General features: G+C 46.9%; 1 protein-coding gene across 3 annotated transcripts in view; it reads left to right on the top strand.

Moving 5' to 3' along the window:
• The window catches only part of GJB2 (gap junction protein beta 2), a 34,229-nt gene extending 27,746 nt beyond the window's left edge, over nt 1-6,483 (top strand). Inside the window, exons 1-2 of one of the 3 annotated variants that reach the window (XM_040447975.1) lie at nt 862-903; nt 4,312-6,483. In XM_040447975.1, the coding sequence (XP_040303909.1) occupies nt 4,331-5,011 (681 nt within the window). In that variant the 5' untranslated portion in view covers nt 862-903; nt 4,312-4,330 and the 3' untranslated portion in view covers nt 5,012-6,483. Of the gene's footprint in view, nt 1-861; nt 904-1,502; nt 1,771-4,311 lie in introns of those variants that run through there. The other 2 variants (XM_040447977.1, XM_040447976.1) reach the window with 2 other exon arrangements.
• Nucleotides 6,484-27,664: the final 21,181 nt, after the last annotated feature.

Below are 27,664 nucleotides of genomic sequence, written 5' to 3'. Positions count from 1 at the left end.
AAAAAAAAAAAAAAAAGGGAATCCAGGCAGGCGCTGGCTGAGTTTGCCTGTGAGATTCCGGGGGGGGGGGGCGAAAGAAGCAGGGACTTGGCCAGCCCTGGTGGCCCACCCGCCTGCCACTCCGAACCCAAAATCCAAGGGGGGAACCGACCCTGTGTCGCCGCCCCGCAGCGGAACTGGAACCTCCACAGCCTGAGCTTCAATCTTCAAATCGTCGGGAACTCCTGTTTTCCCAATAATTAAAAAACGAGTAAAGCAGAGCTTTAAATGCAATCGTACTCTTTGGACTAAAGCAGAATAACAATAACAGCAACAACGACTGTCCTTTAACCCCACCCATCCCCGAAATGCAGGGAGCCGAGGCTTGGGGCTTTGCATCCTCCTCTGGTCGCCAGGTCCAGCCCCCTCGGACCATGGGCGGAGGGGCTGGGGGGGCGCGGGGAGTGGCGCGCACGCGGACTCGGGGAAATCCAGGCGCTCAGGGGTGCTTGGGGCACTGTGCGGCCCGGGCTCCCCGGGACCTCGAGGGGCGATGGGGGGCGTCGGGGTCCCGGAAAGCCCCGGCTACCGGGGAGGCCCCGCGCGCCCCGCCCGCAGCAGGGGAGGGAGGCCGGGCAGCGAGGTGCCGCCCCCTCCGTAACTTTCTAAATGGCTTTGGGGGAAGAGGCGGAGTGTCGGGTGCGGTTAAAAGGCGTCGCCGGAGCAGGCAGGTGTCGAGGACCCGTAGCGCCCGGCGCGCTCCGCACTCCGGGACTCCCAGCCAGTCGGCGGCGCCCCAGCCCGCAGCGAGCGCGGAGGCGGCCCCGGCCAGGACCGGCCCAGACCCCGCCAGAGCGCCCCGCCGCCACCCGGGACCCCCTCGCCGCCCGCCCCCGGCCCCGCCGAGCGCTCCCTCCCGCACAGGTGAGGCCGCGCCGCAAGTGCGCCCGACTCTCGGCGCCCCGGGGACAGCTAGGGCTGGGGGGCCCGGCGCCGGGAGGGACCCCGGGACGGCCTAGGGCTGGGGGACCCGGCGCCGGGAGAGACCCCGCGCCAGGAAGGACGGCCTAGGGCCGGGGGACCCCGCGCCAGGTGGGACCCCGGGACGGCCTAGGGCCGGGGACCCCGCGCCAGGAAGGACGGCCGGGACTGGGGGACCCGGCGCCGGGAGGGACCCCGGGACGGCCTAGGGCCGGGAGACCCCGCGCCAGGAAGGACGGCCGGGACCGGGGGACCCGGCCGCGTCCGGGCAACCCGGATCCCGCGAGCTGGACACGCGCGCTGAGGCCCCTGCGCCGTCCCTGTCCCGGGCGGTCGCGGCAGCGGACCTGGGGCGGGGAGGCGAGGGGCGAGCGCGGACGTCTGGAAAGGGAGCGGCTCAGGCCGAGCTCTGAAATTCGAATCGGGCTGCTCGGGCCGGATTTGCAGCAGCGCCGGAGAAGGGGACGTGGTAACCGAAGCCGGGGCCGTGACCGGGCTGGGCGCGCGGGGCGGGGGAGGGGACCGTTCCGGCTCAGCGTGACGAGTGTCGAGACACTCCTGGGGGAGATTGTCGCTCTGCTGCCCGGTCGCCGTAACTGCGGCCACCCGACCTGTTCCGCTGGCCGAAGGATTAGTTCAGAAAGTTGCAGAAAGTCGTGGGCAAAGCAGGAAGCCTTCGCAGCAGGAAACTGACCTTCACCTCCTCGCGCTGCCCTGGGGAGGGAAGTCACTCAGGTCGAGGTCCGGCCGGATTAACTAGCACTCCCTGCCCCCGCGAGCCCGGAGACCTAGACGCAGCCTGAACCTGAGGTTAGTTTGGTTGCTTGCCTTTTTGCCCAACAGTCAAGAGCGTTTGTCCCCAGGTGGCGTTTTCCTGCTGCAAAGAACGCTCTCAGGACACTTTTTACAGACGAGGTAGCCTGCAGCTGAGAAGCGTGTTCTGTAGGACGGGCCGCGTTAGCCCTTCGGTGCCCCCTCCCTGGCGGGAGGAAATCAGCCCAAAAGGCGTGTGTCCTCCAAGCTTTCCGACAGGCGGACACGTAGGACCACGACCACTTACTTGGGACTGTGTCTTGAGATGGGTGGCGACGGCCACGTCCCCATTAGTCCTTTCAGTCGCTTTCAAATCTAGTGTGCTAAGTCAGTCACAGTTACAGACACCTGTGAGGGGGTGGGGCCCTCTGTGGAGAGGTCGACCACCCAAAAAGTGAGGACTGAGAAGAAGGGAAAGGGGTCAAGAGCTCCTTTTGCCTTTTCTGGGACCTGGTGATTCACCCGGGGCCTTCCCCAGAGACCTGAAGCAGCTTCTCACCCCACTTCTGGCCCAGCTCCAGACAATGACAGGGTGGTGTGGGCCAGGTAGGAGCCTGCCCATGACCCATCTGCCAGGTCAGGGAAGGCAGGAAGGCAGCTCCCTGGGTGATCTGAATGCCGAGGACAATTCCATCCTGCTTGGCCAGTCCATCTTGACCTATCACCCCTGTGTCTCCTGCGGAGCGCGTTGTGATTTGCTCCTTTTCCTAAGAGGATCTTTAAAGCAGATCCTTTAAAGGATCGAGAGCTTTACAAAACGACAGTATCTTTCTCAGCTGATGGTGATTGGACTGGTTTACAAAAGAGCATGTGATCCTTGGTAGCGCAGAAGAGGCCAAGGCGTAAGGACCACCCTCGATTTTTAGTCGGACGTATTGACTTAAACCAGGGACAGTTTATTTCGGTGAGTGTTCTGCTCTCCACTCGGTGCTGATGAAGAGCCGGACTGTCTAATTTCATGATACTGTTTGGTTCAAAGATGAATTTTGGTTCACCTGAGGACCTCCCAGACAGTCTGTATCTAAAGGGTCGGGGCTGAACCCAGACTAAACCACAGTTTCTTCCAGTCGATGTGTCTCTTTGTCAAGCTGAGTAGGTCTGAATGTGTCTCAAGCATATTTCAATCTTCCGTAATTTTTGTGTCTGTGACTCTTCTCCGTGTCTCTCCTGCCTCCTCTGACCAGGATGGCGTCGGATGGCTCCGGCCAGATCTTAGTGCCCCACGGCAGTGCCCAAGATGGGGCGCAGTGACGAAAGGCATTCGTTCCCAGCTTGCTTAGGAAGTCCATCAGGAAACGGGACCCAACTTGTTCCAAGTGGGGAGAGCATTATGCTTTTAAGTAAGAGAAGAAGGAGGATTCACTACCAGCTTAGAAGGGGTGGAAAACCGATCACTCACCAGAATTGTGGAGAGGTGGAATCTTGTTTACAAGAGGGGTTGATTGAGACAGTTGGGCTGTAACTACGAATAAATGAAGGCAGCTCATATCCTGGGATGAAGAGAAGGCCACTGTCTCATGGCAGATTGATCACAGGCTTCTCCAAATCCCTTTTCCATGAGTAGCAGGCTTTGGTTCTGAACTTCAATACAGTGACTCATCTTGTAGGGCCGGTGACCGGGGAATCACGGAGTTAAATTTGCTGTCCTTTTTCTTAATGTGCACCTTTAGAAACGCCTGCAAATTAAAACCATGACCCACAATGAAAAATGCACAATTACAGCCGTCACCAAACAGCTGTATCCCTCAGTACTAAACCGAGCAAATCAGTCCCACCCCACCGAGGCAGTGAGGACCACCCATCCAGACACAGAAAGTATGTGCAAAAATCCATGCATGGTGGCTTTCCTCCATGGGGAGACTAATTCTGACCTGTTCCTTTTCATATAGAAAAAGGAAGTGAAGCCTTCTGTGAAATTTTAACCTGGGAGTGCCTCAGATGTAAACTTTACCATCGGTAACAGTCATTTCACTGTTACATCCCAAATCCATGAAAGTGAACCGAAATGTTTTCAAGGAAGGTAGCTCTGCAGGGAGTTGGTCTGTTGGCCTTTAAGGCAAGGCCGGCCTCAGCCAGCCTCGGTCCCGGTGGTACCGTCCAAAACCTGAGGCTAGCGGGCAGAAGTAACAGGCGGGTCCCCGTTCAAGGGCTGAGTGACCCGCGCAGTCCGCAGAGTGCAGAGTTCGGTCAGCACTAATTAGTGCCTTTAAGTTAGCAAGTACTTTTGCTGTGGCGCTCCTCCTCCACCCCCCGCATCTCTGTTATGTGCCAAGCACGGGGTGAATTCTTCCCGGGAACACGCTAGTCTTTATTAGACAACACATACGAACACGTTCCAGGTGGTTTGGGAACTATGCGTCTAATCCTACAGCGAGCTGGGCTGGTTTTGTTGTCATCGTTTTGGGTGAGGTTGCGTAAGAGTTGGTATTTGCTCGCGAGGCGGTTTAAGAGTGCTCACTTACCGGGGACCCGGAGAAGTCTCCCCAGTTCCGTCCTGACGAGTCACGCCTGTGTTTGTGTTCGCTTTGCCTTTTCCAGCGCACACGGCCCGGAGGAGATGGATTGGAGCACGCTGCAGACCATTCTGGGGGGCGTCAACAAACACTCCACCAGTATTGGGAAAATCTGGCTCACCGTCCTCTTCATTTTCCGCATTATGATCCTTGTCGTAGCCGCGAAGGAAGTGTGGGGAGATGAGCAAGCCGATTTCGTCTGCAACACTCTACAGCCTGGGTGCAAAAATGTGTGCTACGATCACTATTTCCCTATCTCTCACATCCGACTCTGGGCTCTCCAGCTGATCTTCGTGTCCACGCCGGCTCTCCTGGTGGCCATGCATGTCGCATACCGGAGACACGAGAAGAAAAGGAAGTTCATTAAGGGGGAGATAAAGAATGAATTTAAGGACATTGAAGAGATCAAAAGCCAGAAGGTCCGTATCGAAGGGTCACTGTGGTGGACCTACACCAGCAGCATCTTCTTCCGCGTCATCTTTGAAGCAGTCTTCATGTACGTCTTCTACATCATGTACGACGGGTTCTCCATGCAGCGCTTGGTGAAGTGCAACGCGTGGCCTTGTCCCAATACAGTGGACTGCTTTGTTTCCAGGCCCACGGAGAAGACCGTCTTTACGGTTTTCATGATCGCGGTGTCTGGAATTTGCATCCTGCTAAATGTCACCGAATTGTGTTATTTGCTAATTAGATATTGTTCTGGAAAGTCCAAAAAACCAGTTTAACGCATTACCCAGCCAGTGGATAAAAGAGAGGGTGAAAAGGAGGAGGCACAGACAGGTGCTTTGCTGTCAAGGCACAGTCACCAGCATTTCCCGAGATACAGATTCCTATCTTAAACGCAACCATTTGAAACTGCTCTGGATGTCAGTGAAACTCCAGATGCCTCCAACAGAGCTCTCCTCTCCTAAAGCTTGAAAACAAAGGCATGATTCTGTGCCTATACTGATTTTCACTAAAATTAGTTCCAGTGAGGCCCCGGGCCGCTAGGGCTTGTGGGTGTAGGCTGTCTCCTGTTCTAAACAAAGGACATCAGCATTTCTTTCTCTTTCTTGGAGGAAAGGAGAGAAACGCCAGGTTCTAAAGAGGATGCTGAGAAGGTTTGCTTGATCTCCTTAAGGGTCTCTTTGCCGTTTTCCCTGAATGAAAGGTGAACATAGAGATTCTTGGTTCTTTTATTCACTTGGGGAGTTTTAGTCTGTAACAGTGGACAGGGTTATCTAACGCTTCAAACTCTGTTGTGCTTTTTTAAGTGAAAACTTTAAAATGGGATAGATGTTCTTTTGATCCGTAAGATGTTCTGAAAACCGTGATATTTCAAAGGCTTCAAAGCCCTATTTCAAAGGCTCAGATTCTGATATGTAAACGGTGTGCAGTTAGATACTGTCATTGAGTTTAAAATAGAGCCTTTCAGTTATGAGTAATTTGCAGCGCCCCTGCGAGGCTGGTGGCCGTATTCATTGTGGTACGTAGCCCGTAAAAGCATTTCAGCCTCTCACACGTGAAACGAACTAGAAGTTCTTAGGGGTGGCTTGTATTAGCAAAGAGCCTTATTTCAAAAACTTAGGTGTAATTTTGCATGAGAAGTACACGCTGGATGGACCACCAGCTACTACTGACTACAGGCTGGGGCAAGCCGCCCTCTCTACAGTGTTTGCCCTTTCCATTACTGTGGTCAACAGTGGGAGCACTGATTTAAAGAGGTTGCTTGGGAATGCTTCATTGCCACAGTACAATTTAATGGTGCAGAACAAAATGGGGGGAGTGGTAGTTACTGTTTTTAAAGAATAGATGGAAACAAAATTTTAAAGAATTTAGATGGACTCGAAATTCTAATGATTAAAAATGAGTTTCGTCTACTTCAAAAGTTTGCTTCCCTCTTTAGCATCCGGTTTTCTTAAGTGAAAATAGAATTGGTAGGCATTTGTTTTTAAATAGAAATTAGAGTTTAGATAAATATTTAGGTGTTCTATGGGACAAACTGGACCCTAATACTATCACTGTGCTTGACATGGTTTCCAAAAAATGGTACTCGACATACTTTCATGAGGGTAAACACTTTTCTGTCGCCAAGAAAGCACTGTAAAAACATTTTGTAATAATAAATCATAGCTTTAATTACATGCTTGTAACTAAATAATTTTGTAATGTCTCAAATGTCATTTAAAATATTAAATATAATTAATTCGTAAAATAACTATTTAAAATCTCTTACAGTTTTTAATAGAAGAGCAGGTTTTATTTTAACCCATAGCCAGTGTTCTGTGTTAATATTTTATATTTTATAACACCAACTCGGTAAATTACCAGGGTGTCCATCCACCATTCTGGGATTCTTCTGCCCGGGTACAGGAAAGCCTCTGTCACCAGAAAGATTGACAGGAGAGGGGGAAAGAGTATTTTTGTCCAGCCGCATGCTCACCTCCAACAGGTTTTTGACAAACACACGTGCAGCACGATGTGTGGACCGGATTTGTAACCTGCAGGATGCCAAGTTGGGTTCACGTGACCGGTTTGGCTCCTAGAAGAATCACAGGAGCTGAAAATGTCATTCATGGTGAAGTTCGGCTGAGGCATGAGAAAAATTCTATAAGGCGTCTTTTCTGGGAGATGTACTTTCTGTATATTTGTAGGTAATCGAATCTGGTCTGATGAAGCTGCTCTGCATTCCTTACCGCCCATTTCTATTGGGAAATAAGCCCGTAGGCAGGCCAGCCTGTCCTGTGTGTGGCAGTGCTTGCTGTCTGCGGGCCTGCCTGCCTCCAGGGGCTGTCCCCCAGCCGGCCAACAGCGGCTCTGGCTTTTCAGTAAGAGGAACCTTGAGCCCAAGGACCTCAGCATTTTACACATAAATACTTAGGAATGTTTTTTATGGAGAACCGTATGCCACGCGCTCGCTTTCTAAATGGATTTAAGAGGACAAAAAAATAGCCAACTTTCATCCAGGTAATAGAAAAGAGAAAAATGGTCCCTGGTCATCTTCCAAAGTGCTCTGCACACAGGCTGTTAAAACGGCACACGATTTTTAAGATAGATGTGTTCATTCTTATACGTTGTGAAGGTCGTTCCTCTCAAGGTTTTAAAAGACTAGACCAAAATAATTCCAGATCACTACTGACCACTTTGAAGAGCTTATAGAGCGGTCTGGCCACACGCCTGAAAATTAGAGCTTGAGCTTTGAACATGAATTTAATCCTCAGTACATATCTCGAATTTATCATTTGTGCTAGGTAAGAAAAACCTCTGTTTGGGGCTTTTGTTTTTGTTTTTCAAAAGGGACCACCAAAAGACCCTGGGCCGGCCTGACTGCATCAAGGTCATTGGCCAGCCTCCAGGAGGGCCTCCGCACTGGCTGGGCATCCACGTATTTGACCTTGAAAGCTTGTGAAACGGTGGGTGCGGCCCAGCTGCCAATTTATCTGGCACAAGGTTTGCTAGTAAGCTGGCACTCGTGGTCTCAACTCTTCCGTAGATGCACAACTGTCAAAAGGCGGGTGGCAATTGGCAGTGAGTGAATGAGGGCCGACTCAGGAGGACGCAGGCAGTATTCTCCAGGGTGGCCTGGCCCGAGCTGACCATCACTGCTGTCACCGACCTCGGCAGTCGACTAGACAGCAGCAGGCAACGTGCCAAGAGGGGCGTCTGGTGGGTATTGCAAGAGCTCACTTAATTCTCCGCACCTCAGTTCTCTCATCTTACAGTGGGCTTACTGGTACTTTCCAAGGTTAATGGAAAGCTAAGTAAGACAACTTCTGTAAAAGCTTTCTACGTAGTGAAGTGCTAAGTAAAATATTGCCATCTGTGTTCCATGAGATAGATCCCAAGCTGGGAAGATGACGGGTGGTATTTTAGATAGAAACGACTCAAGCAGAGCTTGACAAACTGGAAGCTGGAAAAAAAATGGCACATTTGTACTAAATCTGATGTAAGCACAATAGAGAGAGAGGAGAGGCTAGGTGCAGAAGCCACGGCATAAAAAGGTAGGGTTCCGACAGTTATGTTAGTCTATGATTAAAGAAAAGTCAACAGGGTCATAAAGCGTCCATTCATCTAGTTAGTCTCTGTTACCACGCGTTTTATGCATATGATCTCATTTAATCCTCACGGATAATCTGGCAGTCTTAGGCCTTCGGATAGTATCATTCCTATTGAATGGACCAGGAAGGTGCCTTTCGGGGAGGTAACCTATCATACTCAAAGGCCACGAGCAGACAGTCCTATCACACAAAGGGTGTGGGTTGGACTTCCAGAATTCTCCCAGTGCATTTAATTCCTGAAGCTAGTAGCCAACACCGTAGGGACGCCCCATCTTCCCCAGTGCTGATAGGGTTAAGAAGAAGTCCTGACTTCCAGAGACACTCCATTCCACTCCTGCGCATCTCGAATTATTCATTTACTCAGCCAATATTTACCAAGGGCCAGCGGAGTGCCAGGAGCTACTGGGCGCCGGGACTGCAAACAAAACAAAATCTCTGCCTTCATGTTGAAGGAGGCAGGCTACAAACAAATCCCTGTCGATTATCTATGCTGCAGATAAGTGCAACGGAACTTTCTGTGCATACGGGAACTAGGGAGGGCCAGGGCCGATGAGAATCGCTGTTCGATGTAGGGTGGTCAGGGAAGGCCTCTCTGCTAAGAGGCATAGGAGAAGCAAGCCAAACGGATATCTCAGGGAAGAGTCATCCAGGAAGAGAGAGGCCGGGACACCAGAGTCAGGGAGAGACTGGGAGGAGATGAGGCCAAAGAAGGCGGGGGCTGGAGGCCATCAGAAGAATTCCCTATTGTGCAGAAATCTGTTTATAACACCAGCTTTCCAGCATCTGTTCTGCCCTCTGGTGGACCCAGAGGAAGTCTATTTTCCACTTGAGAACCTTGAAGAGCTGAGAACAGATCCAAGTTCAACCTCAACTTTATTTTCCAGCTATATAGCCCCACATTTCTCAGTCATTCATTGGTTCATCCAATATGAAGCAACTACTGTGTACCAACCTACGAGGTACAAGCAAATAAGAGAGAACAAAACACATTTTCTAACCTCTGGCAGTCAAGCAGGGATAAGTGTGCCAGGGGTCGCTAGGCTCCCCCTCAGTGTCTTCCAGAAGGCGGACGGTGCCCAGCACTAGGTGCAGCACTCCAGCGTGGCCCAGCATTGGGGTGACTATTCTAGACGCGGTATCACACGTTAATTTTGAGGGACATTTTTAACGGCCTCGTCACCTTTCCTCACTTTCAGTTACAAGATGATTTATGTAATTACAGAATTAATATACAAATACATTTGCATTTAAAATGAAACGCAGAAGTATATAAAGTCAAGTGAAAGTCTCATTTCATAGTCCTACTCAGAAGTATCAGTATTAAGACCTCAATGTGCATCCTTCCAATCTTTTTTCTATGCAATGGCAGATGTATATGTAGATATAGAGATATACATACATAACTACTTTGGTTTGCATTTCTTACATACTTTTTTCCGTGGTAGCTTCTCATCTAGTAATACGTCTTGGAAATCTTTCCAGGTCGGTATGTATAGATCTAACTTGTTTTTTTTTTTTTTTAACAGATGTACAATATTCCATAGAATGACGGAGCCACAAACTGTTGAACTGCCACCATGTCCATGAACAGTCGCTCTGTTTCCAAGTTTTCACAGAGTACTCCCCCCGCCCCTTCTCTTCCCACTGCCTCCCACCTCCTACCAAAATGTATTCTACATGTCACATGGATTTTTCCAACCTAAATACAAGCCTCTAACGTTTTCCCTGTCGAATTTCATCTTGCTGATTTTGGCTCATCCCTCTAGTCCATCCAGATCTTTCTGAGCCCTGTATTCAGTTTATTGGCAATTCTTTCCAACTTTATGTCATGTGTCAGTTTAATTAGCCTGCTTTCTCTATAGTTACTTAAGCCAATAAAAATGTTGTATATGGAACACCACCCAAGATTTCCTTCCAACTCATGTCAGCATAACTTGAGTTTGGAGTGAATTAGCTGCATCTAACTCACAAGTTTTCATCTTAATAGCATGGATATTATGACCAACTTTGTGAAGTATCTTACAAAAATATTTAATAATGTTTACCATTTCATTATCCATTAAAAAAAACCACATCTATTGAGCTCCTTCTATGTGCAGAGCATTGTCTAAGCCTCTGGCAAATACAAAGATGATTTTAAAGGATCACAATGTGGAGGACAGAGGGGTATGAGGCGGTTACCATACAAAACAGTACAGTATGGGAGCACGTGGGCAGCTCAGTCGGCTAAGCACCCACTTCCGCTCAGGTCATGATCTCACAGCTTGTGAGTTCAAGCCCCATATCGGGCTTTCTGCTATTAGTGCAGAGGTCGATTCGGATCCTCTGTCTCCCTCACTCTCTGCCCCTCCCCCACCAAACATAAACATTAAAGAAAAAAAACTTTAAAAAAACACACAAAAAAAGTACAGTATGGAACCAGCTGGGTGAGGCAGGAGCACCAAAGCACCACCGAAAGCACAGAGTGTGAAATGGTTTGTTTTGGGGACCTTCAGAAACAAAAAGCTAAATCATGAGAGATGGCTGTCTTTGGCCAGGAAAAGACCTGCGATGTGGTTACTTTGGCTTTTTCCATTTCTTGGAGAAGCTGAATAACTTATCAAAGACCTTTTCTACTATTTGATGTGATAACTGAACCTTTTCTCAGAAGCCCTCAGTCCAGACCAGAACCCCCAGAGGTGTGCAAAGCCTCTCTCTCTGCTGCCATCTGCTGCCAACAAGGGTAACTACAGGGCGTGGCATCCTTCCCATCCCCGTGGCTTCCCTCCGGGCCTGTGGGACGTTTCTTACAAAAACCTTTACACCCGAACAGCCACACTTACCCCTTCCTAAAAACCCTATTGCTTCCATTGCTCTGGGTTTGTATTTCCAATTTGTAGATACCTAGCCATTGTTGTTTTGTCAGGGTAACCATAAAAAATGAAAACCAAAAATTCACACATAAACGTGTAATATTTCCTCTGCGAAAGAGTATAATAAGCAATAGTAGCAAACTTCTGTAATCTCATGGCTCATAGTCAGTGGCTTTCCACAAATTTCCCATTTAGGTTTTCCCTTAGATTTAAGTATTCTGTCACTTGAATTTTGAAATCTTATTATCTAGGACCATAAATGCCATGGTGAGATTATTTCTTACTCAACACTCATCTGTATGGGTAGGTGAATGTGTTATTTGAAAATTTTTTTCAATTCATCATCTAACATTAACACAGCAAATCTTTAAAGATTCAGTGTTATTTGATTTTATTTCCTTATGTTGGGGGGGGTGGAAATCACCTAATATAGTCCACTCTAATTTTTCCAGTTCCTTATTAATTGCGATATCTACTTTTTAAAACCTGAAAAATGGGTTTAGGGCAATTTTGAGTCACAATAGCTCAAGAAAGCATAACCTTTTCCCATTTGCCATGCCTTTTCCTAAAGAAAGATTTCAATTTGAATAGCTATTTGAACACCCATGACATAACATGGGAACTCATAACAGCGTTATTCACAGTAGCCAAAAGGCAGGGGCAACCCAAGGATCCATTAACCGATGGATGAATAAACAGAATGTGGTACATCCAGACCATGAAATATTACTTCACCTAAAAAAGAAGGAAATTCTAACACATGCCACAACATGAATGAAACTTGAGAACACTAAGTGAAATAAGCCACAAAAAGGCAAATACTGTACGATTCCACTTTTGTGGATGCACCTAGAGCAGTCAAATCCAGAGAGACAGACAGTAGGATGATGGTTTCCAGGGGCCAGGGATGGGGGCATGGGGGTAATTGTTTAACAGTTTCAGCTGGGGATTAAGAAAAGTTCTGGAGATGGATGGTGGTGTTGGTTGCAAGATAATGTGAATGTGCTTAAAAATGTACACTTAAAAATGGTTACTACGGTAAATTTTATGTTATGTGTATTTTACCATAACTTTTCAAAGTGAGAAAAGAGACATCTCTTTTCTCAACACAAGAGACAATGGATGTTCCCCACTGAAAGACACTGATTGTGATCACAGTATGTTTAGAAGTATTTTGAACTCTGAAACACATCAAACACTATTAATGTCTCTATTCTATTTTATTAGTGCTATAATGCACCAAAATAAATTCCTAAGCCCATGTATATTAACCATAAACATTAAACTAATAAGACAAGTCTGAACACACAGCTGAGTCTTTCCCTGCCCTAAGAAAAACAATCATGTTCAAGTCAGATCAAGTCATTTAGGGAATAAGTACCAGAAAGTGACTCTGCCTCCTGTTCAAGTAGCATGCTAGAAGTGACCTTTCCGAGTCTCAGAAATATTTATAGTTCTCTCTGTAGCCCATACCAGGTAGAATATTATCAATAAAAATTATTGTCAGGAGGGGTGGCTGGGTGGCTCAGTCAGTTGACTCTTGATTTCAGCTCAGGTCATGATCTTACGGTCGTCAGACTGAGCCCCACATCAGTCACCATGCCGGGCGTGGAGTCTGCTTAAGATTCTGTCTCTCCCCCTCTGTCCTTCCCCCACTAAAAACAAAACAAAACAAAACAAAAATAATTGCCAGGAATAGTGATAAAAATGGTAGGGGCAAAGGGAACCTCCCATGGCCAGCTCTTAAAGGCTCACGTCTCTATGTTCCTCTGTTGTTGTTAATTCTCCCAAAGCTGGTATCAATTAGAATTCATTCTGGTAATCTGGACTACTTTTCATTTATATCCCAAACAGAGGCAAAAGTTTTAATAATAACCATCCCCTCTATATCCAGAAGCATATGGGGACTTGGAAGAATTTTCTCCCAACAGCCAGCAAACTTCCAGCTGTATAAATGGTACAAGAAATTTAAAATCATAAACAGAATTTTTCTTCATAGGATTTTCATTCTTAGGAGTCTTTTACTACCTTTGAGTTTCCAAAAAGGTGCTCCAATGTTCTAGGAAGTAGCAAAGTCAACATGTTTATGAGAAACAGGGAATTAACACCTGTTGTTGTTGTAGTCTTTTTTTTTTTTTTTTTTTTTAAACGATTTCTTCTGGGCTCCTTCTGCTTAGTAATGAATGGGGAAATCATTTTGTTTATTGGCCTGGGAGATCCTCAAGGGTTTAGCTAAGCTACTCAGGGTACTGCTGCCTCGGCAACTATTTTGCTTGGCCCGTGGGGGCTTTAAACTGACCCTAGCCCCTCTTGCAAGTGCATGCATGCCCTAAACAGCAGCCGGGCCGTGACTTTCCTGCCTTTGCGATAAACAGTCACCCTACCTCCCAGGGCCTTCCCCTTATGGGCCCCAGACATAAGACCCCCATGGAGCTTGCCAAAACTTGGCTCTTTGGGGTTTGAATTGACCAGTCCAGCCTTAGCCCAAGAGACCCGAAGAACTCCATCCACGGGCCCTAATAAAGACAGGTGCCTCAGGTCCTGCCTCCCTCTCTGCCTGTAGCCTGACTTGACTGCCCTGTGTAGCCCCTCGAGGCATGCTGTGCACATGCCTCGCGACCTGTGGATAATAAGCTTCTCTATCTCAATTTTTCTTGTGGTCCGTGGTCAAACTGCAGCTCACATTCTGGCACAGTGTGCTCCATTTAACAAGTGGTAACTTAACGAAGTCAGGACAGAGTTAAGATGTGATCCTGCCCAAAAAAGAAGGAAAACAGACGAGAACCGGCAACTGTCCGGCACTTTTGATTCTATGAGTTACTTATGCTTGTGCAGAGAATGGTACAGAGAGCCCAGAAGGTTCGTGAGAAGACCCAGTTGACCCCAAGGATGAACTAGCTGAAAGAACACCGAACAATTCTAGATTCATCAGCTCCGTCCCAACAAAGCTCTGCAGGAGGCTTAAAGGCCTGTGAAGCTCAGTCCTGGTCTCTAAGACCTTGCGGAGGAAGATGAGAGAAGAGGAAGCAGAGATTGCTCACAACTCCCTGTGGGGGGTGAGACGGAAATGGGAGGGGACATTTCACGTAGAGGAATGACATGAGCAAAGGGAAAGGAAGAAGCCTGGGTGTGTATTAGAGGCTGCCGGAAGAGTGGGGGGAGGGGGCCGGGGCTGGTAAGCAGAAAGGCAAAGAGGATGGAGTTTGTCCTGCAGGCAACGGGTAGCCACTGAATGTTGCAGGGCTGGAGAGGCACGCAATCCAAGCAGGGCTCCAGAAAGATAACTCTGACTCCGGGACGGTTGTAGAAGAAAGGTCGAAGGGAGACGGGGACGCTCTCTGGAAGCTACTGGGATGATCAGATGCAGTGGCATGGGGCCAAATTCATTTAGTGAAAGAGAGGCAGAAATACGTACGAAAAAACGTACTACTAATCATCAGAACTTGCCAACAGATTAATTTGGTGAGACAGAGAAGAAGACCCAAACAGGACTACCTTTCAAGCCCGAGCAGTAGAAATTAGAAATAAGAAAGTGAGCAGGGACCCTGGTACCCTCCAGGCGGGAACCTAAAATTTCTTGAGCTGACTTCACGTGGTACAAACTACTCACTGTAGAGCGAATAGCACAAGAATGGTTACTTGCATTTCTTTCACAGCCATCAGGAGTCTTAAGATAAAAGATCTCAAAGCATGCGTGGTTCTAAAAGCAAAACACAAACACCGTGAAAAACGCTCATGCCAGTTTTCAGAGCGTGAGAGCTCTGCCTCCAGACTTGGCGATGGCAGCCCCAGGGGCTCACCAGCAGTGCCGGTCTGAGCTCTGAGTCCCTTCGAAAATTGCCAGTGTGGACTAATCAGAGGGTGTAGCTACAGGCTGGGTTGGATAGAAGGATACATAGATACTCTGCCACACTGTCATTGACCCCACCGCCACCCAGATTGGAGAGATATATCCCTTGAAGAAGACTGTCGAACTCATTTGTGAGCAGGTATTTAGAGGTTTATCGTCAACACCAATAATAATATCTAACACTTGTAAGCTGCTTTCTAAGTTTCACCCAACACCTTTACTTGGATAATTCCATGTGAGCCTGACACACCCTTTGAGTTTGGTGGCATTATTCACAGATGAAGAAATTAAGTTCAGAGAGATAAGCAGACTTCTCCCATGGTTACACAATTTATAATAACCAACACTTGCATTGACTTTTTAAGCATTCAGACTCATTTTTTAAAATATCAACGTGATGGGGCGCCTGGGTGGCGCAGTCGGTTGAGCGTCCGACTTCAGCCAGGTCACGATCTCGCGGTCCGTGAGTTCGAGCCCCGCGTCGGGCTCTGGGCTGATGGCTCAGAGCCTGGAGCCTGTTTCCGATTCTGTGTCTCCCTCTCTCTCTGCCCCTCCCCCGTTCATGCTCTGTCTCTCTCTGTCCCAAAAATAAATAAACATTGAAAAAAAAATTAAAAAAAAAAATATCAACGTGAAAAATAAATAAATAAATAAATAAATAAAAATAAAATATCAACGTGAAAAATAAATAAATAAATAAATAAAAATAAAATATCAATGTGAAAAGCACTTGGCCGGGTAGCCGACGCAGAGTAGGCCTCCACAGATACAGTTGTTCCTTCTCGCTTGAATTTCACTTCTGTGCTGCTATTACCACAGCAGCAGCCCCTCATTACAGAGGAGCAAACTACGCTCCCAAAGTAAGACAGCCCGCAAGGGGCCCCATCAGGATCGGAAAGTCTTTTGTGGCCTTCACATGTATAAGTCACTTCGAATATATGCCCAAGGAAACTTTTATGTACCTGGTAAATTACGTGAAGCTTTCCTAGTATTTCAGCAACTGACACTCAACGTAAGGACATTGCCTGGTTTCAAAATGGAGTAGAACCAGTGGCTTTAACTAAAGCTTGTTTGAGAGGAAAGTACTTTCAAAACACAAAAAGACAAAAAAAAAAAAAAAAAACACCATTACAACGCCAAGAGTATGTGAGTTTGAATGCTGAAATGTCTATGCCAAGGCAAATAGAAGGACACTGGTCTTGTACCATATGCTCGCACGTCCTCCTGTCTGGAGGACGCAGCCACCGAAGGAGAAGGGCAGGAAGAGCCCTGTGCTCCGGAGTCCCAGTAAAGCATAGACGGAGTTGTGCTCATTAAATAGCCCCTTGCACCTGGGGCGCACCCTAATTTCAGATCCCAGGCTGGAGTGATTCAACATGTGGCAGGGAGGCCTTAATTAATGAAAATGCTAGGGTGTTCTAGGAAGTGGTGGTGATTCAGCAAGCATTTTTACTTCTGAGTCAGTCCTAATCACAGGCAAGACTGGGTTAGGATGAGTTTCCAAAAAGGGTGTGAGGCTTCTTCTTCAACAACCAATGAAGGGGCAGGAAAGTGCTCAGCGAGGAAGGTCTAATAATAGGTTGGGGCCTTTAACTAGGCGTAGAAGGGGCTGGGGAAGCTGCAATGCTGATGCCTGGGTCCGCGAGGCCTATGCCCTGTCCGGACGACACGGCAGTGCGTGCGGAGGTAGGCCAGCTACTAGGCACTGCGCCTACACGGGTGAGCCAGAAGACCAGGGTGCAGGCCACATAAGAACTTGGTCAGCAACCAACCCAACAAGGAGGCCAGGAGGAATCCTCTGGGAGGTCAGAAAAATCATGTCAACCATGCTACTGCTTTGGCCGGAGGGCACTCCAGCCCACACCCGAGCAATTGGAGAACATGACATCCAGGAGTTCCCCTGGATTCTGGAAGGAGGTGTTCCTGTCTCCTTCCCATTCTGCTTACTCAAACAACACCAACGAAGGGCTGACATGTGTTGATTCTCCCCTTAAATGCCCAAGCGCAAAGGTGAATAAGGCAACCTGTACTGCTGGCAAAGCTTTCACTGAAAGAAAAGCCAAGACAGAAGGACAGCTATCACGCAGTGTGAGACGTGCTCCAAATGGCACTCCATCCCAGCACTCTCCATGGGGGTGCTCCTGATGGAACAGCATCTCTAGGTGCTCTGTCCCTATCTCTCTCTCCTCTCCTGTCTCATCCATGCGTCTCCATGAGAGGAGAGACTTACCTCGTGGGGCAGTCAGGAAGATGGAATGGGCCCAGTGAAGCCCGATGCCCTGTGGCCATTCCAGTTTGGTCTGTCTGCAGGCCGAGGGGTGCGTTGGGGTCAGCTGACCCGGCTCTGTGCTGTGGGGTCAGCTGACCCGGCGGGCTGTGCCCCTGCAGAAGAGTCCAGCAGTCAATGAGCAGGTAGCTAATTCTATCTATTTTGGAAAGAAGAAAGAGTATCAAAAGCTCTCTTGTCCCGCCTTTATAGAGCTGACATTTTGGTTTCTACCTGCCTGTCCTGTGTTTTCTCACCTGGTTCTGAACTCGGGAGGGGCGCTCAGGGGATTCCTCTCACCAAACCCTAACATAGACCTAGGATTAAGTGAACTTCCATGATAGCACAGAAACCACCCTCTTCCATTCAGTGCCAAACATCTGTCGAATCTATATCCACAGAGCAAAGGAAGGAGTGGTTCTCTCTTGCTGGCATGCCTGGCGATGCTTGGCAGTGGCATCCTCGGAACAAAGCCTCAAAGGATGCTGAGTGAGGAAGAACTGTGTGCTCAGTAAATGCCAACCACAGGGCTTCCCTCAGAGACTCACTCACTTCCTACACCTTTACCCAGAATCAGGGTCAGCACTCTCTAGCAAAGTCCACGGCCATCCTCTTCCGATGCCCCTTATGGCCACTGAAAGACCCTCTCGATTTCCCCCATTGCCAAGTTCCATCATTTCTGGAACATTCAGAGTCTTCTTGTCCATCAGATCCCTACCACCATATTAGGAGATTCTGCTATAATCAGATGATGTGCCAACGCCCGGATATCACACAGAGTAGATGTCTACTCTAATGATCTCCATCCACTCTTTTGGATCATAGTCACATGATATGGAACTTCCTTCGATACCTCTGAGAGGTTCCTCTCTGCACAGAACTTGCTGTGTTTGGGGGGAATTCTTAGCCAAAGAGATACAAAGAAACACGCTTCTCTGTTTCAACCCTCAAAGTAAAAAATAGGTTAGTCATTGACAGAAAAGCTGATATTTCTTTTTTTTTTTTAATTTTTTTTCAACGTTTATTTATTTTTGGGACAGAGAGAGACAGAGCATGAACGGGGGAGGGTCAGGGAAAGAGGGAGACACAGAATCGGAAACAGGCTCCAGGCTCTGAGCCGTCAGCCCAGAGCCTGACTCGGGGCTCGAACTCACGGACCGCGAGATCGTGACCTGGCTGAAGTCGGACGCTTAACCGGCCAAGCCACCCAGGCGCCCCAAAAAGCTGATATTTCTAAGATACAAAAAGAAGCAGAGAGCTTTTAAGTGAACTCTTCATTTTCTAACTCAGAAATCATAAAGAAACATTCACGTGAGGCACCTAGAATAGAGAATTCACAGAGACAGAAAATGGAATGGTAGTTGTCGGGGGTTGGGGAGAGGAAATGAGATGACCCTCCTGGTTTCTCACCTCTCTGATGACGAGGTTTCACCCTCCAACTGTCGACAATGTCAAAGGGCTGAGTGGACTGTAGGGCCCTCATAGCCTCCTCCTCAACCCAGTCAGGAGGCCAGGTGCATGAGACACCATCCAGTCGGTGGTGCGCCCCCCTTCTCCAGCCCATCACCGGCAGTGTTGATACTCAGTTCCCACGCCTTATCTCTTTGGAGTTTGGAGAGGTGGGCATCCTCCACCCACTGACCAAGATATTCCAACTGTGAGGTCTGGAACCCTTCTCAGCATACGAGGTAAAGCATTAGTCTAAAGTACACTCCAACCTGTTCTCTTCCCTTGTCATAACTTACACAGAGTATCCTTTGGGAATGGAAAAGCCTAATCCATACCTTTTCGGCTTCTCCTAATAGCATTACACCATGCTCAACCTGGTCACGTGGCAAATACCCAAGAAAGTCCATGAGTTGGTGCACTCAGCTTCCACAGTTACCATTCACTTAGGTCTTCTACCCAAGGCCCTCAGAGCCTCCAGTCCTCCCTGCCTACCACCCTTCCTAGCTTCACACCTCGCCCCCCAGACCCCATGGCTTAGACCTCAATCCTTCAACTCACTGACCTTTGGACACACCTAGCATGGTGATCCCCCGGGATGAAGTGATTCACCATTCATTCTCTCTGCACCTGCTGCAGCCAGAGAAAATTGCACAACTGCTCTTGTCACCCACAGACCAATCTGGACTTCTGGTCTCTGTGTGACCTGATTTTGTATAGACCTGGTTCTACTCATTCCCAGCAGATCTCCGAGCCTGCCTCACTCTAACAAATGATCAGTCTCTCGGTCCGCACTCTTTTTGGGAAGATGGATGAATCCTATCTCTTCACTTGGGGGCCCATGTGCATGGGTGGGGAGTGTGAGAGAATCCTCCCAGGATTTCCGGATTTCCTGTTGCCTGAGAGATAAATTCCTGCCTTACTCGTTTGTCATCCAAGGGCCTTTGGCATCTGGTGCCGGTCTGTGCCTTCAAACTCATCTTTTATTACTTCCTTAGTGAAGTCCTTCACACCAACCCAGATGATCTCTTCCTGGACCTGCAGACATGCCCATTATCTTTTTTACCAATTGTGGTAAAATACACATAACATGTAATTTATAATTTTTAAGTGTACCGTTCAGTGACATTGAGCACATTCACGCTGCTGTGAAGCGATCACCACCATTCATCTCCAGAGCTCTTTTCATCTTATAAAACTGAAACTCTGTTCCCATTAAACAGCTCTCCGTTCTGCTCCTCCCAGCCCCCAGCAACCACTAGTCTACTTTCTCTCTATGACTTTATTATTCTAGGTACCTCATATAGGTGGGATCGTGTAGCATTTGTCTTTTTGTGGTTGTTTATTTCCTTTAGCATAATACCCTCAAAGTTCAGCCATGTTGTAGCATATTGCAAAACTGACTTCCTTTTTAAGGCTGAATCATAATTCATTGTAGGTATGTAACACAGTTGGGTTAACCATTCATCTGTCAGTGGACACCTGGGTTGCTTCCGTGTTTCAGCTATTGTGACTAATGCTGTTATAAACATGGAGGTACAAATGTCTCTTTGAGGCCCTGCTTTCAATTCCTTTGGATATGTAGCCAGAAATGGAATTGCTGGATCAGATGTTAATGGTATTTTTAATTTTTTGAAGAACTGCCATCCCTTTTCCACAGCGGCTGTACCCTTTTACATTCCCGCCAGGAATGCGCAGGGGTTCCGGTTGCTCCACATGCTTCTCAACACTTGTAATCTTGCTGTTGTTGCTGTTGTTAGTAGCCCTCCTGGTGGGTGCAAGGTGGTATCTCATTTTTGCTTTTGAATTCTCCTCATGATAGGTGATGCTGAACATCTCTTCATGTGTTTATTGGCCATTTGCATGTCTCCTGTTCAGGTGCTTTGAATTGGTTTGGGTTTTTTGTTGTTGAGTTTTAAGAGTTCTCTATATATTCGAGATATTAATCCCTTATCAGATACATGAGTTGCAGATCTTGTCTCCCATTCTGTGGGTTGCCTTTTAACTCTGTTGATCATGTTCTTTGATGCACAAAAGTTTTTAATTTTCATGAACTTCAATTTGTCTATTTTTTTTCTTGTGTTTCCTGTGCCTTTGGTGTCATAGCCAAGAAATCATCACCAGATCCAACATCACAAAGTTTTAGCCCTGTGTTTTCTTTTAAAAGTAACAGTGTTTGTGTTATATCTTTAATGCATTTTCAGTTAATTTTTGTGTATGGTGTTAGGTAAGGGTATAACTTCATTCTTTTCATGTGGATATCCCATTTTCCAGGCACCATTTGTTTCTTTTCTTAAATATGAAATTTATTGTCAAGTTGGTTTCCATACAACACCCAGTGCTCATCCCAACAGGTGCCCTCCTCAATACCCATCACCCACCCTCCCCGGCCTCCCACCCCCCCCATCAACCCTCAGTTTGTTCTCAGTTTTTAAGAGTCTCTTATGGTTTGCCTCCCTCCCTCTCTAACTTTTTCCCCCTTCCCCTCCCCCATGGTCTTCTGTTAAGTTTCTCAGGATCCACATAAGAGTGAAAACATATGATATCTGTCTTTCTCTGTATGACTTATTTCACTTAGCATAATACTCTCCAGTTCCATCCACGTTGCTACAAAAGGCCAGATTTCATTCCTTCTCATTGCCAAGTAGTATTCCATTGTGTATATAAACCACAATTTCTTTATCCATTCGTCAGTTGATGGACATTTAGGCTCTTTCCATAATTTGGCTGTTGTTGAAAGTGCTGCTATAAACACTGGGGTACAAGTGCCCCTATGCATCAGCACTCCTGTATCCCTTGGGTAAATTCCTAGCAGTGCTATTGCTGGGTCATAGGGTAGATGTATTTTTAACTTTTTGAGGAACCTCCACAGTTTTCCAGAGTGGCTGCACCAGTTTGCGTTCCCACCAATAGTGCAAGAGGGTTCCTGATTCTCCACATCCTTTCCAGAATCTATAGTCTCCTTATTTGTTCATTTTAGCCACTCTCACTGGTGTGAGGTGATATTTCAGTGTGGTTTTGATTTGTATTTCCCTGATGAGGAGCGACGTTGAGCATCTTTTCATGTCCAGGCACCATTTGTTAAAGAAACAATGGCGCGCCTCAGGGCACCTGAGACACTCAGGGCGCCTGGGTGTCTCAGTTGGTTGAGCGTCCAACTCTAGACTTCTGCTCAGGTCATGATACAAAGGTTGTGAGATTGAGCCTCATATCGGCCCCCTCACCCCCATGCTGAGGATGGAGCCTGGTTAAGAATCTCTCCCTCTCACTCTGCCCTTCCCTGGTTCATGCATGTGCTTTCTCTCTCTCTCTCTCTCTCAAAAAACAAAAGAAAGAAAGAAAGAAAGAAAGAAAGAAAGAAAGAAAGAGAGAGAAAGAGAAAGGAAAAGAGAGAGAAAAAGAAACTGTCCTTTTCTTATTGAATTTTCTTGACATTCTTATCAAAAACAATGTGACCATATTTACAAGGAGTTATTTCTAGGCTGTCTATTCTATTGCTTTGGTCTATATATCTGTCTTTATGCCAATACCACATTGTTTTGATTACTGTAGCTTTCCAGTAAGTGTTGAAATCAGGAAGTGTGAGTCCTCCAACTTTGTCCTTCCCTTTCAAATAATTTCGTTTTTTGGTTTTTGGGGTTTTGTTTGGTTTTGGTTTTTGGTTTTTGGTGGGTTTTTTTTTTTTTTTTTTTTTTTTTTTGTTTTTTTTTTGGAGTTCCTTGAGATTCCAAATGGATTTTAGGATGGATTATTTTTAATTAATAGATTTTGCTATTTGCATTTGCTGCTTTTGTGTCCCTTGTCTTGGCCTTCCTTTCCACCTATCATTCAAATCATTCAGATTCCAGCTCAATTCCTACCTGACTCTTCCTACCCAAACTGATTTCTCCCTCCTCCAACTCCTACTTCACTCATTTCCTATATCACTCATTCAAGAAGCATCTGACTTTTCTCACGATCCCTTATCCCTTAATACTCAACTCAAACATCACCCAATCTAAAGTAGGCCTTTCCGTGACTCTTTCTTGTAACACCATATGTTTTCCCCCTTTGAAGTACTCACCATGATTAACAATTAATTAATTTCTAAGTTAATTCTCATATATGCAGATCCTCAGACAAACATTTCAACATCTCTGAAATAGAGCTTCGTGTGTCACAACTGATGACATCTTACCATCAAAATCACAGCTTTTATTTTGGCGAAACATAAGTAATGGTATATCTTGCAATCAATGGTACTTTTGATTTGATGAAACACAGGATGTGTCTGCTTGTGTGATTTACCTGCTTGGCGATTGTCTCATCAGACTGTGAAAGTTCCAAGAAAGCAGTGGCCAACCCAGCTCACCACGGCACCCCCAGGCCTCCCTCACTCAGTCTCTGACCCACCTTTTTGATGAATTGATGAACTGTAAGTTCTTTGAGGAAGCTAGTCAATACATGTTGAAAGGGTCACAACACCTAGAACAGCACTACTGGCTCTTGGACCCTTGCTGAATGAATATTCAAGCTAGATAGCACCTAGCGCCTGACTGCTCCGTGCTCTCGGATAGAAATAAAAGGATTAACCATACCTCATTCTTTTAGAGGAAAAAGCAGGAAAGTCCTGTCAGGAGAAGCCAGTGGCTTATGCTTTTTTTTTTCCCCTTAACAAACACCTGACTCGGCCTTTGTAAACAGAACGCTGTTTCGGAAATTTCTATACACGCATAACCTTTCATTTTGCAACACACTCTTCCTTGGGGACGTTACATAGGAATCATTTAAAAGTGATTTCCTTTTTTTTTCTCAAGAGGGTTGGTGCTATTATCTGTTGAGAAAATGACACACACTTCTACGCTCTTGGGAGCTGCAAACTATTTATAAATACATTGTCCCTATGTAGCAAATACACTGAACCTTGAAGAAGGAGGAAATCAAGTTTGTCCTCTTCTGAGGGGTCACTGAATCCTGGTCTGGGTTCATCGAGTGTGAATACACAGAGGCGGAGTTTGGGCCAGATGAGTACAGACAAATTCTTCAACAACCACCCTGCGAATGAACAAAAGGGGCCTTACATGGGGGCACAAGGAAGAAAGGGGAAGATATGGATTCCCTTAATAGAAGCAAGGCTTTTTCATTCTTACCTGTTTATTCTTTGCCCAAAGGGAAATATGAGGCTATGTTTCGCAGCTGATTCTTTCAACGTTTGAAGAATTCACTAATTAGATAAACACCCCTATTCAGAGTCAGCAGCTTCGCAAAGAGGAAATAATGACATCTAGACGAGTGCTTCTGAAACCATCCTAGTAAAAGATTACTTTTTTTCCTAATCTCCTGAAGACTAATACTTTTGTAAATTACAACATAAATGCCATAGCAATAACAGATTGCTACAAAATTTTCAAAGTAATAATAATGAGTGTCATTTCTTTTTTTTTTTTTTGAGCAGCAACTATGTACCAGGCACTGTATTCAACTCTTTCACACCGTGGGTCACCTTGAATCATCTTCAAAACAGTCCTATGTGGATAATCTCCAAGTTGCACCAGCGTGGGCCCATGAAGCTTGCCCCATGCTAGAGAGCTAATGAGGGGCAGACCAGTGATTTGAACTCAGACATTCTCTTAGTCATTCTGAAAAATAAAAATATACTTGTGTGGTAATTGCCACTGATGGCAGGGAATCTGTCGGCAGGAATTCGGTGGAGAGGCTTGTCCGCACCACCTTTACTCACTCCCGACACAGCCGGCAAGGGACAGGGGAGGAAGACTCATGGCGGGGGAGGCAGAGAAGAACAATCAGTGATGAGGAACTAGGTGACGAAAAGAAGAAATTACACGTTAGGGAAAAGAAAAATTAAAATGAGAGGATTCCAGAAGAGCAAGGGAGAAGAAAATGTAGCCAGTAGGTGCCAAGAAGCAAAAGAGTAGATGAGGTATCAGAGAGGCAATCAGTGAGCAAGACCTGTTCAGGCAATGCCACGAGGAGCAGCGCCTCCAAACTCGAGTTCCAGAAGTTTCTGGCACTATTGCGCTGTCTGTCCTTCCTCTAAGAGCACAGGTTATTTTGAGGAGATGGACCCGGAAGTTCAGGGCACACTCACCCCTCCTCCGCCTCAGTCTTGCTCCATGCCCACTGGGCAGAGGCAAGTCTCAGAGAACCTCGGGCCTCCCGTGGGGTGACTCAAAAACACACCCCTTCTCCTCGTCCTGCAGGTTGCACAAGGTGGCTCAGATGTTCTTTTGAAAAGTTTCCAAAATCAACTGGGTCAGTAAGTGGGTTTCATTTAATGCTTTGACACACGCTAATATTGCCTTCATTAGATCTGAACTCATCCCTTCCTTCCAGAAGGCCATCTTCCACCAGCCCTGCACAGATGCAGCCCCTGAGCACACTTTCAGAGGCATCCCCCGCTCCTCAAAACACTCCCGCGGTCTCTACCCCCTCCAAAGGCAGGAGCCATCACTTCCTGAAGCCAGCTACCTCCTGACGACTCCAATAGGGCATATATACTGGATTGAAGCAAAAGCCATTCTCCAGTACCTTGTCCTGGCTCATACTTGTCCCTTTGGAGGACACACAAAACGTGCCTAAATCTTCTGCCATATATATAAGTATACACACACAACTGGTTAAAAGCAAGGGCTTAAGAACCAGCAGACTCTGGGGCGCCTGGGTGGCGCAGTCGGTTAAGCGTCCGACTTCGGCCAGGTCACGATCTCGCGGTCCGTGAGTTCGAGCCCCGCGTCGGGCTCTGGGCTGATGGCTCAGAGCCTGGAGCCTGTTTCCCATTCTGTGTCTCCCTCTCTCTCTGCCCCTCGCCCGTTCATGCTCTGTCTCTCTCTGTCCCAAAAATAAATAAACGTTGAAAAAAAAAATTAAAAAAAAAAAAAAAAAAAAGAACCAGCAGACTCACATTACTATCTTTGCTTTGCCACTTACTAGCTCTGTGACCTTGGCAAATTAATTAGCCTTTCTGAGCCTCCGTTTCTTCATTGGAAAACTGGGGGCCCTATGACCCTTCCGGGGTTCCTGTGAGGATTTTTTTATTGAGGTATAATTGACATAACATCATATTAGTGTGTTAGGTATACAGTGTAATGATTCAATACTTGTATGTATTGCAAAATGATCACCACAATAAATCCAGTGAACATCCATCATTATACATGGTTACCAAATTATTTTTCTTGTGGTCACTTCCCAAGATCCATTCTCTCAGCTACTCTCAAATATGCAATATATTATTATTATGAACTGTAGTCACCATGCTATACATCGCATCCCATGATTTATTCATTTTATAACAAGAAATTTGTATCTTTTGACCCCCTTCACTCATTTTGCTCACCCTCTAGTGTCCACCTGAGGCAACCACCAATCTGCTCTTTATATTGAGCTGTGGTAAGGGGTTGTTTTACATGTGTTTTGTTTTCTTTCCTTTCTCATTTTTTTTTTAATTTTTTTTTCTTTTTTCAACGTTTTTATTTTTATTTTTGGGACAGAGAGAGACAGAGCAGGAACGGGGGAGGGGCAGAGAGAGAGGGAGACACAGAATCGGAAACAGGCTCCAGGCTCTGAGCCATCAGCCCAGAGCCCGACGCGGGGCTCGAACTCACGAACCACGAGATCGTGACCTGGCTGAAGTCGGACGCTTAACCGACTGCGCCACCCAGGCGCCCCCTTATTTTTTTTTATTTATTTTTTTTTTAGATTCCACATTTAAAAGAGATCATATAGTATTTATCTTTTCCTGTCTGATTCATTTCACTTAGCACAATGCCTTCAAGGTCCATCCATATGGTCATAAATGGCAATATAATAATTCTTTTTCTATATGGCTGAGTAATATTCCTGGGGGGGGGTGGTGTGTGGGTTTGTGCACGTGGGCATGCCACACTTTCTTTACCCATTCATCCATCAGTGGACATTCTGTGAGGATTAAATGAGCGAATATATGTAAATCTCTTAGCCCCGTGACTGGCACATAGTAAGTACTCACCAAATGGACTCAGTCTCCTCTGAGTCCTTTCTCTTTGCAAAATATCCCTAGTGCCTTCAACCATTCGTCATGTCATGTGGTTTTCAGTCCCTGTCCCATCCCTTTACCTGGGTCAGCCAGCTTTTAAATGGGTGGTGTCCCGTTTAAACAACCTTTTGATTGGATTGTGTCCCAAACTGACTACACTCCTTAAAATGTGGTCCACACAGCAGAGTGGAGGGACCACACCTCCCTGTTTTGGATAGCAGCTTTTAGTAGGTCCCTCTTCGATGGCGCAAGACCTTTTCCGTCAATACCATCCCATTAACACAAATGGCCACGGGCTGCTATTTTGCCTTGATTCATTACCTCCTTAATCATTTTTTTATGGCTTAAAAGACGAACTTATGCTGATACCTCTTAAAGGCACCTTTCTTTGTGCTTTGACCGTCATTGAACACCGAAGCCCATCTGAGCCGCCTCGGAAGACGTGAGGAATTGGGACAGGGTGAAGGGTTTCAGACAAGTGACCAGGCAAGAACACAGATGCAGGCTCCAGGCCCTGGGGCCCGCGGGGGCAGGAAAAGGAGTGGCGTCCCCTTCTTGACACAGCCGAAGGCCGCGCCCCGGGACAGTGGGTCTCACCGAGACGAGTCGTCAGGGAGGCCACGTTTACCGCGGGTCACAAAGCGCTCAGAAGGGGCTTGGTATGGGTGCGGTCAGTGGGGGAGGGGAAGACAGCAGGGAGGAGGTGCAGCCCCAGGTGCTGGCGGAGACGAAATCCTTGGGCTTTTCCAAAGGGGTCTCCCCCATAACGCTGCAGCCTCGGCCGGTGGGCACCCCATTTTCCAGGTGGTCAAGGGAGACGCGACCGGCTGCTCCAAATGCCTTCAGATGATACCCGCGGTGGCCCCAGTAGTTTGGAGGGGACAGACCACATTCCGACTACAGCTTTCAAAGC

The sequence above is a fragment of the Herpailurus yagouaroundi genome, unplaced genomic scaffold (assembly GCF_014898765.1).
Source record: "Herpailurus yagouaroundi ecotype Mexico unplaced genomic scaffold, PumYag 197, whole genome shotgun sequence".
In the NCBI taxonomy this organism is placed as follows: Eukaryota; Metazoa; Chordata; class Mammalia; order Carnivora; family Felidae; genus Herpailurus; species Herpailurus yagouaroundi.
Note: the sequence above shows the minus strand (reverse complement) of the source record. Positions and strands in the feature narration are given on the sequence as shown.